This window comes from Sciurus vulgaris (assembly GCF_902686455.1).
Source record: "Sciurus vulgaris genome assembly, chromosome: 3".
Lineage (NCBI taxonomy): Eukaryota > Metazoa > Chordata > Mammalia > Rodentia > Sciuridae > Sciurus > Sciurus vulgaris.
The window spans coordinates 31,592,794-31,610,760 of NC_136463.1; the positions used below are offsets into that span (position 1 = coordinate 31,592,794).

Genomic DNA, 17,967 nt, shown 5'->3' on the forward strand with positions numbered 1-17,967 from the left:
CAGACTGTCCTAAATTTTTATTTTATTTTGAAGGAAAGCATTTTGCTTTCTTTTTTGAAAGAACGCATTTTGCTCCTCTAGCTAGGAGGTAAGAAACATAAGGAGGGTAATTATAATGGGATTTAAATAATTCACTTACGTTTCTTTGCCAATGAAATAAAGCATGTTCTTTTGGGTTTTTTATAAGCTCTAAAATATGTCCTTCAGTTTACTAATATTATTTAAAAAAAAAAAATACCATCATTTTCCCAGATCGAATATTATTGTTTTCCAACAACAGATTTGGCAGCCATTCAAAGGCAGGGAATAATATGCTTTTCAGATATTCAAATATGTCTGAACTGCTGTTGATTGCTCTCCAAATCAGGTCAGATGCACTGTCTCTGCAGGAACATTTGTCAGAGGTACTGTATGTTCAAATGGACGGTTTTCATGTTTCATAGTCAGCTTCCTTTATTTTCTGAACCTCGACTTTTTCATTCTAAATAGCAACATCTCCCTTTATTCACCATGGGGTTTTTATTAATTAAACAGAATCAACAGGACTGATTTATTCTCTTTTTAGCTGAATTACCAACTGCACAAATCAGAGAGGAAATATTTCTAATACTAGAATGTTCTCCAAGCCAGTAAATCTGGGATTATCTCATCACACCGATTATGTCAAAGCTCTTTAGCCACAGTGCTCACAAAGACCTAAAATTGAATGGTATACTCAATACTGGCGCCTTTCCAGCATCATAGGCAGAATTCCAAATTTTTCTTACAATAATCAGAAAGCCCTAATTAACAATAGGCTGTGACCATTCACATGCATTACCTGAGTTTCAGAAATTCTGACCCATTGGTTCAGATAGGTTCAGATAGGTTCTGGATACTTTTAGTGATGATTCCATTGTGAAATATCTTTTCAAAGCACAGAAAACGTCACCCTGTTGCTTCAGTGTTATTGTTTCCTAGTGAGTCACTGTAGTAGTTGCATGTTTGATACTTAGGTGTGTGTTTGTGTGTTTTTAAGCAAGTACAGAAAAGCACACTGTGAATGTAAGACTGACCAAATTTAATGGAATCACTTTTCTATTTGGAGCAAGATCAGATGTTGATTTGCTGATTTTCAAAAGCTCTTAATAAAGAATTTGCTTCAATCACTATAATTTTTTAAACATCTTAACTTTTGATTATTTTAATTACCAATCTAATGGACTCTCTATATTTGTACAGTTATAATATTTCAAGCATAAGAATATTATTTGTAAAAAGTCACATAGCAAAGCATATACCTAAACTTTTTATTCAGGCAGTTGTTCCTGGTTTTCTTTCTTCCCATCCTCCCCAATTAGGGAACATTACAGGGAAAGGAAATTTTAAAAATAACTTAAATTGCAGTCTCTCCTTTGAACCAACATAGTGTAAGTGTGCTGAACATGACAGTCATGGATACCGAGACTGTGAAATAAGCAGAGCATTCTCCTCGAGCTTTGCCACACTTTTGACAGGATGCCGTGTCCCCGTTTCACCTTGCAGTGCTATCCCTCCCTTCTTGTGCTGCTCTCCTTAGTATTTCGTTAAAACCATTGTCAATTTAGGCAGCTTCCAAGCTTTATGAAGGCCTTGAAATGAAATTAACCTGAGCCAAATCAAATGCTTTTGTAAATTTAGCCATCATCATGAGAAGTTCCTTTAAACCATTTTAGAGTGAACATGGATTATTGTGAAGAGAATAATGATTCTTTGTACCACTTAATCCTGCTCCAAGGTTCTGAAACCACGAAGATGTCTGGGCCTTGTCACATTTACCTTGTTTCTTAAATAGCATGAGCTCCTTTACCCCATTGTGAGATTACCAGTAATGTTCCATAGAAAGATACATCTATAATATTTAAGCAGAGGAACTGAATAATTTGGTCAGAGGGATATGAACATAAGTTAGGATATAGGGTTGAAAACAAACCAAGTCAATAATGACAGTGGAACTGACCATTCATACCAGTCACATATTTTCAGTTACTGGGGAACACTAGCCCTGTGTGTACTGACAGGAGTGTGCTAGTTTGTGTAATATTGCATACTTAAAGATTCATAGCACACATTAGCATATTAAAGGTGCTGGGAAATCCTATACTTAATAACCCCATTTGCCTGTATTTAACCTAGTGGATCTGAAACTGATTTGACCCACAAGTCTATTCTTCACATAGCATTTATTAAAAACTCTTGGAACACACTTTGGAAAATGTTGCTTTATGACCTAGGCTATACCTTCAGATGTACAATCTTATTAGATCTTCATGGGTACTGCCTTTCAGGCACACTTAATGTAAGACACGATGCTGCTTCTGATGTTGAGTGTGGTATTACAGGTTAGGGAAACTGATGTAGGGTGGATGCAGGCAGTGTGGTAAACCAGAGCTAGAGAGAGTTCCCAAGAAAAAGAAACCAATTTCCATCCTAAATCCTGAAGCTGTCTCTTAAACCCTCAGGAGCTAGGCAAATAGTAGATTTAGAAGATTCATCCAGCTGAAGGCTGAGAGTAAGAAATGAGGCCTGCGAAACACCATCCCATCTGGCCAGTAGGACCAAGGTTGTGTGATATGGTTTTATCACTCCCTACGTGTGCCCACTATCTTCTGTACCTCCTTCCTCAAATTTGTGTTCTTCTCTCAAATTTGCCTTTCAGAATGCTAACCCTTTGTTCTGGTAACATGTCAGGCACCATGAATTCTGAGATAAGAAACAGTTCCTGCCCTCAAAGAGCTTCAAATGTAGTAAAAGACCGAGAAATAAACAGGCGTTAAAAATATAGTATAATAAGAGACAGGACTAGGCAAGAAATGGAGGAACCTTAAGGGAGATTTGGTTCTTTAGAATAAGTTAACTCCTTAGGGAAGAGGACTGTGGCAGAGAAGAAAGTGGTGTTGAGGTGTGTAAAAGACAAGATGTTTCATACTATAAAAGTATATTCGTTCCAGAAGTCATTGATTGGATTTGTCATCTAGTAGATATCTGTGCTGGAGTAGGGGGTGAATTAGAAAAGAATTAGAACAGAGGCAGGGAGATGAACTATTTCTGTGACCCAGGCTACAGCATTAGAAAAGGAGATGGGAAACAGATTGCAGAGATGTTACAGCTAGACAGTCATAGGACTTGCTGACTGATGTCATCAGGTAAGGAAAAAAGAGGAGTCAAAGATGATGCATTCACCTGGATTCCTTGATACCAAAGAGGAAAGAAGGAGATGATCTTCTTCAAACCTTAAAACATGCCTAAGACTTATTATTCATATCATTGGGTTAGTTCTAACTGTTTTCTGTCCTCAGGGACTGCAGAATGGTGGGAGCAGTGGTATCAGGATTGGTACTTGCATGGATGGGTAGAAAGACGATTGTTCAGATCCTAATTTGCATTCCTTGTTCTTCTCAAGTCATGTAACACAGACCACATCCTGGATTCATCCCGTGATGAGTGTCCTGAACCTGTCTTGCTCAGAGGATAATGAAGAGGATTGCTCTAGAGAACTCCCGGATCAGAAAAGTTGACGGTTTTCTTAGGAAGCGAAGCTCCACAGTCTTCTGGCATCTCAGTCTGCATGCGTGACTTGAGCAGCAATACGTGACACCCAGCTCAGACATCGCCATCTGAAATAGGCACAAAGCAGGCACTGCTTGATGGAGTAGGAAATAGAGACTAGACTTAGGGTGTTTTTATAAAAATGTTTTATAGTACTGTACACATTTAAAAGATCAGTTGCCACTTCAGTAGTTCCTTAAGAATAATATAGTCATATTTTTTGAAATGACATATAATTAGATTTTATAATATGTATACTTTTGTCATATGATATTTGGATCTTTATAATTTTATATGTAGTTCATTATTTTTCATCATATACAATGGCTTTTATAATTAAGATCTATATTTAAAATTTATTTGAATATAGTAAAGTACTTCATTTATTTGATAATTCACTAATCTTTCACTTTCATATCTTAGGAAAGTGATCTTAGCAAGCTTTTGGGGGTTTTTAAAGGATCATATTTATACATCTGTCTCATGGGCTGCCAATTACAACTCACATCATTATGGGGCTTTCTAATTTTCAAAATGCCTTTCAGACCTTATCTCTCGCCCACCCCAACCCCCCACCATTACTGGGTATTGAACTCAAGGCTTTGCTTTTGCCACTGAACTGCATACCCAGCCCAAAAGTATTGTATTCAAACCACATGACGTGCTTTTTAGGCTGATCTAGTGGGTGTTTTTATTCTTTGTTTTTCAGTTAGGGAAATAGTGGTTCAAAGAAATGAAGTCCCCAGTCCCAGGACTGAAACTCACACCTAAGTCCATGCCCAGTCCTCCCTGTCCCCACCCCAGACCCTGCTGTCCCTGCAGAGGGAGGTCAAGGCCCAACACACAGGGCACCACACTGCAGTTCTGTTGATGCAGCTGGCTCTGCAGCTGCGCATTCCAGAGACTCAGAAGGCACCTCTCAGTTAAACATGCTTCTCCCTCTATAAACTCTTCCCCTTCCACCCACTCACTCACCAGGTAGCAGTACTGCTTCGTGGTGGTGTTTCAACAGGCTTCTTTCAGCAACTCATAATTTTCTTAACTTTTGGGATAGGCTCATATCAGTGGCTTACCCTGCTTAGGGTGCCTTTGCCAGAGGGATCATTGGGGGCAGCTGATGAGAAAAGAGGCATCTTTTAAAATACTACTGCTCTGCTTATAACAAGATGGAGGCCAGGAACCCAGCACTACCACACAGACCTAAAGCTCCTGAGAACATATGTAAGAACTATTCCTTGTAACCACTTTGTAGATGAGTAAACTGAGATGCTGAGAGTTCATACAGTAAGTTAATGACTAGTCAAGATTACTTAGACCTGATCCTAAGTCTCCTAGTCTGCTGCATTTCATCTTGTTGACAAGACATAAATGTACACACTGCTCACCCATACCTTCCCAGTATATTTAGGATTTATGGTATGTCTTAAGGAATAGTGTAAAATCAGATCCAGCCTGAGAGGCAGTCATCACCCAAAAGAAAGGTGGCAGAGTGACTGGAGAAGACTGGTGCTTCTCCTGACAGCTATTTGGATATAAAGAAGCTTGGATAATGATGGAAAGGTTATTCTTTTAAGAACCCCCCCCCAATTTTTATTATTAATATTTTGTGTGTGTGTTGTGCTAGAACTTGAGCCTGAATCTTTCAATCATTAGGTTTTAGATTTCCCATAGCAACAGAGACTGACTCACTGTACACGGGAGAGTCTAGCAAGTGACAATTCAGTGTATTTCAAATGTTTCATCTTTTCCTACTTTACACCTAATGGTGGTGGGGACTGACTCTTAAATAAGCTAATTTGGATGGGAGCCGTTGGTAAAGTGCAAAGCACAATTCAAATGCACCTACAAGCTCTTTGGACCTCAGGTTCCCATTGTAAAATGGGGCTATACCTGCTCAGTCCAAGACAATTCAACTCAGCAAGCAATTCCTGCACCTACTAAATGCCAAGGAAAATGTGAAGTAGTATTTTGTTTGTTTGTTGAACCATCTAAAAGAGACTTTGTTAGGACTTATTCTGTAGAATGATGAGAAGTGTAACAGGGAGTTCCCAAAATCCAAATTTTTATATTACTGTGATGGATATAGTACTAATGCCCAAATCAAGAGGCTCAAAGTCTAAAATCTTTTTTCTCAAAAGACTTTTATTGTTCCTTAAAGAGTTAGGAAGTGAGGGGTCTATTTATTAAGAACCCCTTAAATTTCAATAATTATAAAATAATGTTAACACCTCTTGAAAAAAAATAGGAACATGCTGTATGAAGAACCTCTCCAATAATAAATGCAAAGCAGCTGTCAAAATAGAGAGTCAGATGACATGCTCCGAGTGTTTGCACAATTAGAAAATGTTATCCTTTTACTCAGGAGAAATGGGACATTTTTATTTTCTCTGCTAAGCAAAACCAACTTTTTGAAGGGTCAACACACTTGACATTTTTATGATATATATACAGAAAGACCTGAACCAACATTAGAACAACTTACACAATCTACTGCATATAACTTTCAAGAAGATGAAAAGAACTTGAAACAGAATATGCCAGTGGAACTTTAGAAATGAAATACCCAAGGTGTTTTAACCACAGCTATCCACATGTGATATCACTGTGTCCACATGATGTTCTTGTAAATATTAAATGCAATTCTGGATTTGCTTTCTTCATAGGAGTTTTTACTTTCAGGCTCATAGTACTTCTGTTCATTTTTTAAGTTCGACTCTTACTCTTGGGAGTGGCTTGTGCTATCCTATCAGGAGGTCAGCCACTCACCACCTCTATTCTCACTTCCCCATCACCAGAGTATTCTCTATCACTTCACCCTGTGTCTTATCCCTTTCTTGTTGCCTTCCTTAATACTGGAATGATAATGGAAGTAAGCAGGAGTTTCTCTCTACCTTGTTCAACACTGTGTCTTCAGGATCTAACACACTGCCTATCATAACAGGTATCCAAGAAGTGTTTGCCAAATGGAATATGTAATGTACTCTCCATAACTAAGACTGACTTCTGGGCTTAGCTCTCATCCTTTCGTATTCATTTTTTCACTTAAAACACTGACAAGAGCCAGACATTTTGCTAAGTACTAGGGATACAATGCAAGAGAGCTATGACTGTAACCCTTATGTAATCTGTATTCTATGCAAAGGACATACAACTGAAGTTAACCAAAGCTTTTCCATCTATTTTCTTTCTTCCATGTCTTTATTTCATACTTGAACTAGTAGGCCCATTTAACATTCCCTGCCTCAAGAAAGGATGCGATGACAGAAAACAGAGAAAAGCCGGTACTTCTGAGTTCTGAAAATCCTTAGGGAGTTCTCATATGTCCTTAGGGAGCTGGGAAGGATTTGTGATGTAGATCAAAGATCCCTATGATGAGGAAGCCAGGCTTTCCTACTTTCATCTAGGGAATAATTCCCCTGGTTGTGGGAAGAAAAGAAAGAACAATGTTGTTGGGGCCCAGAGAAAGAGTCCTGGGCCCCACCTTCTGGGCAAAGTTTCTGGGAGCAGCAAAGCCCCAATTAGGTCTTTTTTTTTTTTTTTTTTTTTAATTATAAACAAATGGGATACATCTTGTTTCTCTGTTTGTACATGGAGTAAAGACATACCATTTGTGTAATGCCCCAGTTAGTTTTGAGAGTAGAAGAAAGCCATTCCTCACTGGCCCCCTTGGATTTGATTGCATGGTGTGGCTTCACACGTGCAGACCTGACAACTTCAGTGAGTTTCCTCCGCAAACCAAAACAGCACAGGAACAGGAAGAGGCACTGGAACTGAATGAGGAATTTTTTTTTTTTTTCCATTTAATCCATAGGACCTCTCAGTGGAAACCAGATGAAATAATTAAAATAGACATCCAGGCCCTTAGTCCCTTGACACTAGATAAACCCCTGCTATATTCTGAATATTTATGTCCCTTCAAAATTCACATGTTAAAATGTAACTGCGAAGTTATGGTATGAAGAGGAGGTACCTTTGAGAAATAATGGGGACTGAGGGCTTCACCTTTGTGAACAGGATTATGGCCTTTATGAAAGAGACTTGAGGGAAACCATTTGCCTCTTCTGTCTTGCAAGGACACAGAGAGAAGGTACCCTTTCTGAAGCATCAGACACTGAATGGTCTGGTGCCCTGATCTTGAACTTGCCAGCCTCCAGAATTGTGAACAATGAATTTCTCTAGTTTATCAATCACCTGGTGTAAGATATTTCGTGATAGTAGCCCAAACAGACTAATCAGGGACCCAAAAGAAAGGAAAGAACTGTATGCTGACTGAGCTAATGTTGGTCGGGATCATGATTCCCAGTTCCTAACATCTCCTTCCTCATAGAGGGAGCTCCAGTAGAGCGATGCTTTTGGACTCTTTCCACCTTTCAGCAGGCAGTGGTTTACCTGACTGGTGGGTATGCGATAAAAAACCAAGGCATGTACTATTTCTAGAACATTCCTTAAATATACTTATTACCTTTTCTCTGTTACATGCAAACATTGCATTTTTGTTTTTCAATCTTTCTCATTTCTCACCTGAATGACTGAAACACAGGCAATCTACCTTTGTCTCTATGGGCCACACCTATCCCCATCGACCTCTACCACACTTCTGTCAGAATAACCTTTCTAGAACATAAACGTGATCCCATTGCCCTATTCATTAGTTCCCTAGCTCCCTCTGCTCTCTGAGCCCTTCACTTTCTCTCCAGCCTCCAGTCTCACCCAGAAGTCACTCAAATATACTATTCTGTCTGGGAAGTGCCTCCTCCTCATTCCCTCATCAGGTTCCTTCTCATCCACCAAGATTCCATTCATGTTCACCCCTTCTGTGAAGATCTTGACACGTGCTGCCTTCCCCGTGCCCCACCGGGGTACTCTGCAGAACCCATGCCTGCATTTGTGCATACCGTCTATCCCTGTTTCTCACTCCGGGTGGCAGAGCAAGAACCTCCACTCCCAGAGAGCTACTGACCTGTGTGTCCAGAGCTCACCAGGTCACTACATTTATTGACTACTTTACTTCGTCTAATGAACTGGGTTACTAAGACTTGTGGCATGAGTTCTGGCCCTACTTTCTCCTTTGTGCATACTTTATCCACATGGTAATGAAAATTGGAACTCTGATTAAAGCCAACTAGTTCTCCTTGTGGCTGTTCCATTCAACATTAGCAACCAGGTAAGTAACTCAGGTGGTGGTGGGAGGGAAATGGGAAGATACAAAACTGGCCCAGGTAGTCGGTTGTATCTTCTCTATTATTGCTTTGGGGTATATTTTTCTGAAACCCTGGAAGTTAAGCAGATTAACTGGGAGAGCCATGCTCTACCCTCTATACTGCATACCTGTTCATAAAGTTTCTATCACACTCTATTTGCAATTAACTGGGTAGAAGAGTAGTATATATGTCTCTGCCATTAGACTTTGGGTCTTTAAGTCAGAGTTCATATATTATTTTTTATCCCTCACACCAAAGATGGCATAGTAAAATGCCATAAATGTGTTCAGAATATATTAAAATTGTGATTGATACTTTTCAAAAGCTCCTTTAACTGTTTCCTGAAAATTGAGTGAAAAAGAAAATGAGTTGGGAATTTAACTAACCATATCCATACTAACTAGTTCTATTAATGTTGGAACAATATAATGGATTTTACTGAAGAGGAAAGTGTATGCTGCATAAATTTGGTCATAAAGCTCACAGTATGATTGCAGTAAAAGGATTGTAAAGCACATACTCAAGCATTGTTGATTTGCCCAAGGTTTTTAAGAAATACAATAGAATGATTTTGGTATGGGAGGGTAGATGAAGCCTAAAACCAGAATACTGGGTAAGTACATTTCAAGGCAATAGCACTCAAACTTCTGTCCTTATGGGTTAATTAATCACGCTGCTAAAGAACTGATTTGGCACAAGGGAGCTGTGTATTGCCACAGAACTATGAAAAGTGCAAAATTTATCTCACATATAACTAACCCCACTGGAATTGCTTGACTGTTCTGTTTCACAATGGAGAGAAATTCATCTTTCATCAACAGATATGGGAAGAGAGAACAGAAAGAAAACAAAGTGAATAGATAATAAAGTTGCCTTAGAATATAGACAGTTCAGGTCAGGAATCTTTCTGGAATGGACTCAAAAAGATATTTATGGGCAGATCTTCTTTCTTTGTACTGAGCAGTTTTTCAGAGAAGGAATCCATGCGTTTAATCTAATGCCAGCTTTATTTTTGTTTGGTGATCACCACATATAATTGAAAAGCTGGCAGCAAATTAAATGCATGCATTATTTCCCTGAATGGTAAAAGTACTCAATATAAGGAAAGTCTAAAGAAAACAATACATACGTAAGCACTTGGCATGTGTTTATGTATGTGTATATGTTCTATGTCTGTACATGGCATATATTCATATATATTTATCTATGTATAAATGTATATTTAACATACTAAAGTTTGCAGAATTTCAGGAACATGACGATGAGTGTTAACTCACTTACCAATGGAACTCCTACTAAAATCAGAGAAAGAGAGCCATCTATGAATTACCTTAGTTTTTCCAATTTTGCTAAGATTGTTCATTGGTTGTATTTCTTCTGTCCTTTTGAGTAGTACCATATTCCTGATTAGTAATTCATGAATTACAACATTCATTGTGATTTTGTATATCATTAACAATGAAAAATGGCATTTAAAATATGACTTAGTGCTTGGAATTTTTATCTTATAGTCCTTTAAGTAAATCCTTTAAAAAAGCATATTTTATCATGTGTGTTTGTATAGATATGGATATAAACATAAATATAGGAAAAATGAAACACAAATAAACCATGATATTCCTAAAACTCTACATTCATAATGGAGTTCTTCTGAATCAGAGCTGTTGTCCACGTTTCCCATAGTAACATCCTTTCTGCTGCCAAGATGAAGCATTTCTTGAAGGACTGCATCTCTGTTGTCTGGAAGTCCCCCACCCTAAGCCCAGTCTTTCGACATTCATTCTTCAATTCAGTGTTGGCACTTCCTTAATCTTTTCAAAAGGATTCAGTAGAAAATTCTTAGATAGCAATCAGGACTCATATTCCTTCTTTAAACAGTTCTTTAGATGATTTATTAACAGAAAAGTAAAGGCATAAGAGTCCAGTCATACCACAGAAAGAACAGCCAAATTCATGCCTGCACAGAAAGTCAGCTGGATCATTGTGGCTGTCTGGCCAACAGTAACTGAGACCTCCTTCATTATAAGACACATCCTGTAATATGTCGGGTTCCCCAGAGATGAGAATTGATATAAATTAGGAAGTGGCCCAAGGGAAAAAAAATAATAGGGAGGTAGAAAATAGGACCAGCCAAAGGGCACAGAGGGGGAGAAAAAGCCCACACATGAAATGTGGCTCTGCAGGCAAAGTCCCCTGCAGAGAGGTAACTTTGGCTAAGTTCACGGGGAACCCTGAAGACAGTACAGGTCCTCCAGCACTTGCCCAAGTCAGAAATCAGAGAGCTGGAGTATTTAGACCCCTGCACCATCAGTCACTGGTTAAGCATGGGTGCCAGGGAAAGAAATTACCAATTAAAGCATGTTCCTGCAGCCTGAGGAGAGCCCACCAGCAAAGAGATGCAGGTGCTGGGTGTCGGGAGTAAAGCGCAGGAAGCCAGCATGGGGGAGTGGTAGAGGTTCCCCAGTGCTAGAAGTGTATAGTGCATACGCAGCTTCAACGATGTTTAAACGTGAAAAATAGTGTCTTAGAATTGAAATATGGTACAGAGGATCAAGTCTTTTTACTGGCTTATCCCACAGCATACATAAAACTTAATTAAAGTTGAAGTGGCATAAGTGAAAACACAATATCCATTCTAAAAAAAAAAAAAAAAAAAAAGAATTAGATCAAAAGCTGGGGGTGTAGCTCAGTGGTAGAGCACTTGCCTAGCATGCATAAGGCCCTGGGTTCAGTCCACAGCACGGAAGGAAGGAAGGAAGGGAAGGAAGGAAGGAAGGAAGGAAGGAAGGAAGGAAGGAAGGAAGGAAGGAAGGAAGGAAGGAAGGAAGGAAGGAAGAGAGGGAGGGAGGGAGGGAGGGAGGGAGGGAGGAAGGGAGGGAAAGGAGGGAGGGAGGGACGGAGGAAATACTTGGAAGAGATCAAGTGATTCTGTTTCTGATCCTTGGTCCTTGATAATGTCAGAGAAAATGGTAAACAAATTTCCCACCTACAAGGCTTCCTGAGAATATTGGTTAATCACTGAAGATATGATCAAGTAAAAGTGTTTTTCAAACATTTTGGGTTTTTAAAACATACATGATACATGATATGTTTATCTGCTAGTATTCTTGGGTCATCTACAAATCACTACAAACTTTCTGGAAAACAATCGGAATATCTATCAGGAACCTTAAAAATGCTCAAACTTTTTGACCCAAACTATACTCCTATACCTTTATCCCCACAGATGATCATAACTTTAGACCAAAAGTTCAGATAAATGTTTGGCATTGTTTAAAATAGAAATGAATGCCTAAATGACTGAAGCCCAAGGACTATTTCAATTAAATATGATACCTAACATGATTGAAAATATTTAATAATTTAATAACACAAAGAAAGTATCACAATATAACATTAACTGGAAATAAAAGGAAACATAAGTTTGTATACAGTGTGATAACAACAGCATCTTATGGATAAACACCATAGAAGACCTGGAAAAAAAAAGTGATTTTATTCATGATATTTATTTCATCCATTATATTTTTCTACATTTCTACATAAGCATCTCTTTAATAATAAGTTAATGTTAGTGATTTCATGTATGTATGGGAATAAATGTTCACCTGATTTGGCTCTGGTTTTTCCTACTATCTTTTCTTGAAGTTTCCTGTAGAACTCTGCATGCTACCCTGTGGGAATCTGTAATGTTACAAGGTCTGGAAAGATGAATGATTGGGCTGTGTCAAGCCTTGCAGCCCTGACCTGCCTTCTCAATATTTGAATTGATTATTGTGGAAACAAAAGACAATTGCATTTAACATTTTTTCCACCCTGCAATCAGACTCACTGCATTTGATGCTTGCTGGGGATTCTTCCTCTTGGTGGAAATGCTAGAGATGTCACAGATGTGATATTTCCTTTCCCATTGTCTAGGGAGGGCCAGGTTGATGGTAAAGAAAGACTGAGGCCTCTGCTGCTGTTATAAATGTCAGTTTAAATATCCCAGAGCAGTATCCTTGGTTGTACAGTCCTGCAGGGCACCCGAGCTTTCCATCTATTTTGCCATTGTCAAAGATCCTGGACTTATTTTCTCTCCATTGAAAACATTTGTGCAATAAAAATAGAGGATTCTAGCAGAGTTGCTGCATTGTTAGGTTTTTCACATTAACTCTTTATACCTAGAACCAGGTCTGAAATATTCTCCCTTGGCACTCAGGGCCTTGTGCCCCTCCAAAACATTAGTGGTGTCTCCGAATCACATCTTTGCAGAGAGTACAAAATCTTAGGGTGGATATCAATTTGTAAGCCCCTCTAGTCCAACCATCTTTGAAACGGGAGGATCCTTTTAAAGACTTGGGTAAATCTTCAGAACCCCTACAGGAATGACTTCCACTCTTAGAAGTGGGGGGACACCCAGCTGACAAAGAGAAGTGACTATCCCCCATGCAACCTTGTTTATGGTACCCTCCCCAGGACTGGAAATTCCTGAAAGTTCTGTTAGCGATGATGTTTGTTTCGCTGTTTTGTTGTTGGTTGTTACAGTTTGGGTGTATTGTTTTAAATTACCAGACAGAAAAATTGACATTTTGGGTAGGGAGTATATAGTTCTATGAATTTCTGATATGTAGACATTTGAGCACCACCATAATCAAGATAAAGAAGTGTTATCACCCCCAAAAGCTCTCTCCTATAATTTTATTGTAGATACACCCTCCTCCATCCAACTCCCAGCAGTCATGGCTTTGTTCTCCATAACTATAGTTTTGTCTTTTTGAGAATATCATATAAATAGGCAAATGGTATGGAACCTTTGAGACTGACCTCCTTCATTCAGTGTGGTGCCTTTGAGGTCCACCTGGGTCAATATGTGTATGGCTGGAAGGGTTGGGTGATTATGAATAGAACTTCTGTAAACACTGGTGTACTGGTTCTTATATGAGCCTGAGTGTTTATTTCCCTAGGTGAAATACCTGCAAGTAGGATTGTTTGATCATGTGTTATATTTTCTATTGTTGCCATTACAAGTTAGCACCAATTTAGTTACTTACTACAAGTTTATGATCTTGCAATTCAGTAAAAAAATCCAACACTAGGCTAACTCCAAAGTATCAGCAGGGCTATGTTCTTTTCTGGAGACTTCTGGAGAGAATCCATTCAGGTTATTGGTAGGGTTCAGTTCCTAGTAGTTGTAAAACTTGGCCCCTGGCTCCCTTCTGTTACATAGGAGATTAGGGCCATCAAGATGGCGGAGGCAGAGTACAAGAAAATGGCTGGAGTACAAGACAGAAGATGAGTCATCATGTCCCTGTGGATGATAAGTCCTTGACAACTCCCACCACTGAGGACTTATCATCCATGGTAGCTCCTGCCCCAGGTTCAATATTCTAGGTAAGGGAAAATAAAGTAATTAATGGGGGCAAACGGGACAATATACTAATTAGGTATCATAAAATAACCAATGAAGCAGTCTTCAATAAGGTCTGTGCAGGGAGATCTTTCTTACACCTCAGCATATAAAACAGGAATCCCCCAACCTCCAAACCTGTAGCTCTCTCTCTCTCTCTCTCTCTCTCACCATCTATTGCTTGTCCACTCGGCTTTAAGAGTGTACTCATTTTGTATCACAGAGCACTATTCTCATCTTCAGTAAATCTGTGCTTTGTTATTTCTGTATTTATCTGGGACACCAAGAACCTGGGCTTGGCACCCCACCAGTATCACTTCCTCCACTTTGAAAGTCTCAGTGGCCAGTCAGGTTCCTTTCACATTCTCTCTCTCTACCATTCTGCCCTCTCCAACTTGTCTTCCATTATCACATCTCTCTGGCCCACCTGGGGAAGCTTACATGCTCTTAATGTGCTTAGATTGGACCCGCCCTGATGATCCAGGATAGTCTCCCCATTTCAGAGTCCATGCCCTCAACCACATCTGCAACGTTCCGTAAGCAAAGTTGTCTTTGAGGGTAACATTTGCACAGGATCTTGGGATGGGGCATGAAGATCTTTGGGGAGACATTTTTCTGATTATCTTTTTAAGAGACTTCCAAGCTATTTTCTAGAATGGCTTTAACATTTTCCATTCAGCAGTACCTAAGAGATCCAGTTGCTCCATGTCCTTGTTAGCACTTAGTATTAGATCAGTACTTTTTTTTATTTTAGCTATCCTCATAGGTGTATAGTGGTAATCCGTCATCATTTAAATTTGCTTTCCACTCATGGCTAAAGATGTTGAACATTTCACCTGCTTATTTCTGAACATATGCTGATGAAATGTTTGTTCAAGTATTTTGCTGAGTTTTATGAGTTCTTTATTTTGGATAGAAGTCCTCTGTCAGATGTGTGATTTTCAAATACTTTCTTGACTAAGTTCAATTTTTCCACATTTCACCTAGATACGTGGGCCTATGTAGTTTCCGTGTATCTCAGGCTCTGCTTAAACCACAGAGTGATTTGACTTCAGTTTCTAAGCCAGTGCTTCAGAGCTGCCAATAGCTCTTCCTTCTCCTAGCTATGGTGGATCACAGTTATCTACATATCACAATTAAGTTTGTTCCTGGATTCCTCTTAGAGACTGTAACTTTCACTCTATTAAAAAAAAATGAGTTATGAAATCACAGGATCTTAAAGAGAAATGCTGATGCCTAAACATGTGGTACCTACAACTTTTCACATTCGGGTCCCTACATTCCAGCAAACATCGTAAGTGTGGGTGTGGCCTCTGTGATGGGGGTTCAAATGAGGAGCTTTGCAAACAGCAGCACAGAGAGTTTTGAAGCATGGGGAAGATCGCCTATACCACTGAATTAAATAGGTGCACAGATACCAAATCTGCTTGGAACAGCATGATTTCTGAGATCTAAGGCCAACCTTCTGATGCTCATAGCAGAAATGCTGAAAAATAAGCAGAGCTTAGCAATGTTATTGCATTCCTCTGGAAATTCTTGTCTGTCTATATAATAAAGCTATAATGTAGAGACATCTTGAGAATTACCTGCAAAAAATGTAAAAGTAACAGAAGCCATCCCAGAGAACTGGTAAATCAATCTTACCAGCACCAAGTAAATTTATCAGTCAGAAACCTGGCAGGAAATAGGTCCACCACAGATGGTCTGAATGAAGGTGTTCCTCACTGCTGTGTGGTAGGGTCAGTGAGGAGCAAGTGATAGAGCTAGCAGGATTCGAAGCCCTTTCTGCTTTGAGGATGGGGGATGGGGAAACATTTTCACTGGATATCACTGAGAACAGTGGAGAAGGCACCCTGACAGAACTGTAGCTATAGAGGGTTGCAGCTGCTATCAAAATGCAGTATCAAAGCAAGAAGGGGAGACAGGAAAGGGGCTGTTGTGAGCCTCCTCCTCCCTTCTCCTCTCCTCTCCCGCTTCTCCTTGGGGTGTGTCCTAGAAACACCCAGCAGGAAAACCCAGAGGAGAGAATCCACAGAAGTCGGCTTCTTTCCAGGGTACAAAGAAAATAGAGATATACTGAGAGGGCAGATGGAGACTGACCTATACATCGAGTGACCCAAAGATTCCTGATCTGCTGACTGAGAAAGATGAGTGTGGATGAGTATCCATTCATTCCTTGATGGGTAATTATCACCACCTTCTAGGGGCACAGGTGTTGCCCACAGGTGAAATACGTGTAGTCTTCATCCTCACAGAGTTACAGACCAACACAAGAGGCGGACAGGAAAGTGAGTCCAGGAGAGGGAAAGAAGGTGTGACAGATGCACGTAGTTGATGGAAACATCTAACCCCGAAATGAGACGTGGGAGAGCTTCTTGAAGGACGTTATGCCCAAACCGAAATGTAACTAATTAGTATTAGGCCCATGGGAAAGTGGAAAGACAAGAAGGATGAGAGAGAGCGACACCATGGGATTTGGTATAATCAGAATATATCTTTGGGATGGACATTGAGGTGTGGACAGTGGGAATGGCCTGAAATAAGTCTAGAAAGGTGAACAGGAACCAGATCTCAAAAGGCTTTATGAGCTATATTAAGAAGGTTTGGACATTATCCTAAGAGTAAGGGTAAGGCAGGGAGAGATCTTAAGCAGGGTGTTATTGATTTCATGTGTTAATTTTGCTATGTTGAGGGAAACCCAGATATCCAGTAAAACCGTATTTCTGGGGTGTCTGGAAGGGTATTTCCGGTGTGTCTGGAAGGGTATTTTCCAAGAGATTAGCATCTGAGTCAGTGAGGTGAATAAAGAAGATCCTCTCTTACCAATTTGGGCAATCCACCGAGGGCCCAGAGAGAACAAGAAGGCAGGAGGGAGAATTCTTTCTCCCCTTGAACTGAGACACTGATCTTCTGCTGCCCTCGGGCATCAGGAAACTCCTGAGGTAGCCTCTGATCAGGTCTTACACAGCGCCATCCCCACCCCAGGGTTCTCCTGCCTTCAGAGAACTTCAGACTGCAGTCACCTCACTGGTTCCTCTAATCTTCCAGCTTGCAGACAGAATATCATGGGGTGCCTGGTCTCCATAATCGCAGGAGTCAATTCCCTTGATAAGCCCCCTTATCTATGTCTAAATGCGTCTATGAACATAGGCATAGGTAGAAATATAGATAATTAGTTCTGCTCTCAGGAGAACCCTCACTCATACAACAGGGTAATGGCATCAAGAGATTTGTTTTTCAAAGCTCTCCCAGGTATGGAGGATGGATGGTCATGGAATAAGCGTGAGTTTTCAGACTGGCCTACTCTGGCTGTGATACCCTGGCCCAAATACCCTCAACTGTGCTGGGCTCAGTTTCCTCACCTGTAAGGCAAGAATAGTCAGATCTGCCCTGCTTACGTCAGTAGGTTGTTGCAAACAATAAATGGACCTAAACAGACTCTGGTAACTGACACAGTGCTGTCATCATTCCAAATGATGGCATATTGAGAAGAAAATGTGGCTGATACTATGTCTCCCCAGGAAACGTGTGTATTCCTCTGACCCTTTTCCCAAAGCCTGGAGAGGAAATGGAGAATGAAGCACACGGGAGCCAGTGCCCTGTATGTCCATGTCATCGCTTTTGACATGGGAATCCTGTCCTCCGGGCTGAGTGGCACATGACCACTGTCCAATAAGAAGGAATTGATGAACAGCTGAGTGGGGCTTTGTTTTGTTTTGTTTTCATTTTTGCAAACACCACAGAGGGAAAAAAAAGTAAATGCCATATGTCTACAAAATCCCTCTGACAGCTTTTATTGTAATGGGAGAT

At 40.0% G+C, this 17,967-nt stretch overlaps 1 protein-coding gene across 3 annotated transcripts in view; it reads left to right on the forward strand.

Moving 5' to 3' along the window:
- STXBP4 (syntaxin binding protein 4) overlaps positions 1-11,435 on the forward strand; it is a 165,150-nt gene extending 153,715 nt beyond the window's left edge. For 2 of the 3 annotated variants that reach the window (XM_079131409.1, XM_079131410.1), the window contains one exon: positions 3,422-11,434. In XM_079131409.1, the coding sequence (XP_078987535.1) occupies positions 3,422-3,536 (115 nt within the window). In that variant the 3' untranslated portion in view covers positions 3,537-11,434. Of the gene's footprint in view, positions 1-3,421 lie in introns of all 3 variants that reach the window. The other variant, XM_079131411.1, reaches the window with a different exon arrangement.
- The last annotated feature ends 6,532 nt before the right edge of the window (positions 11,436-17,967 follow it).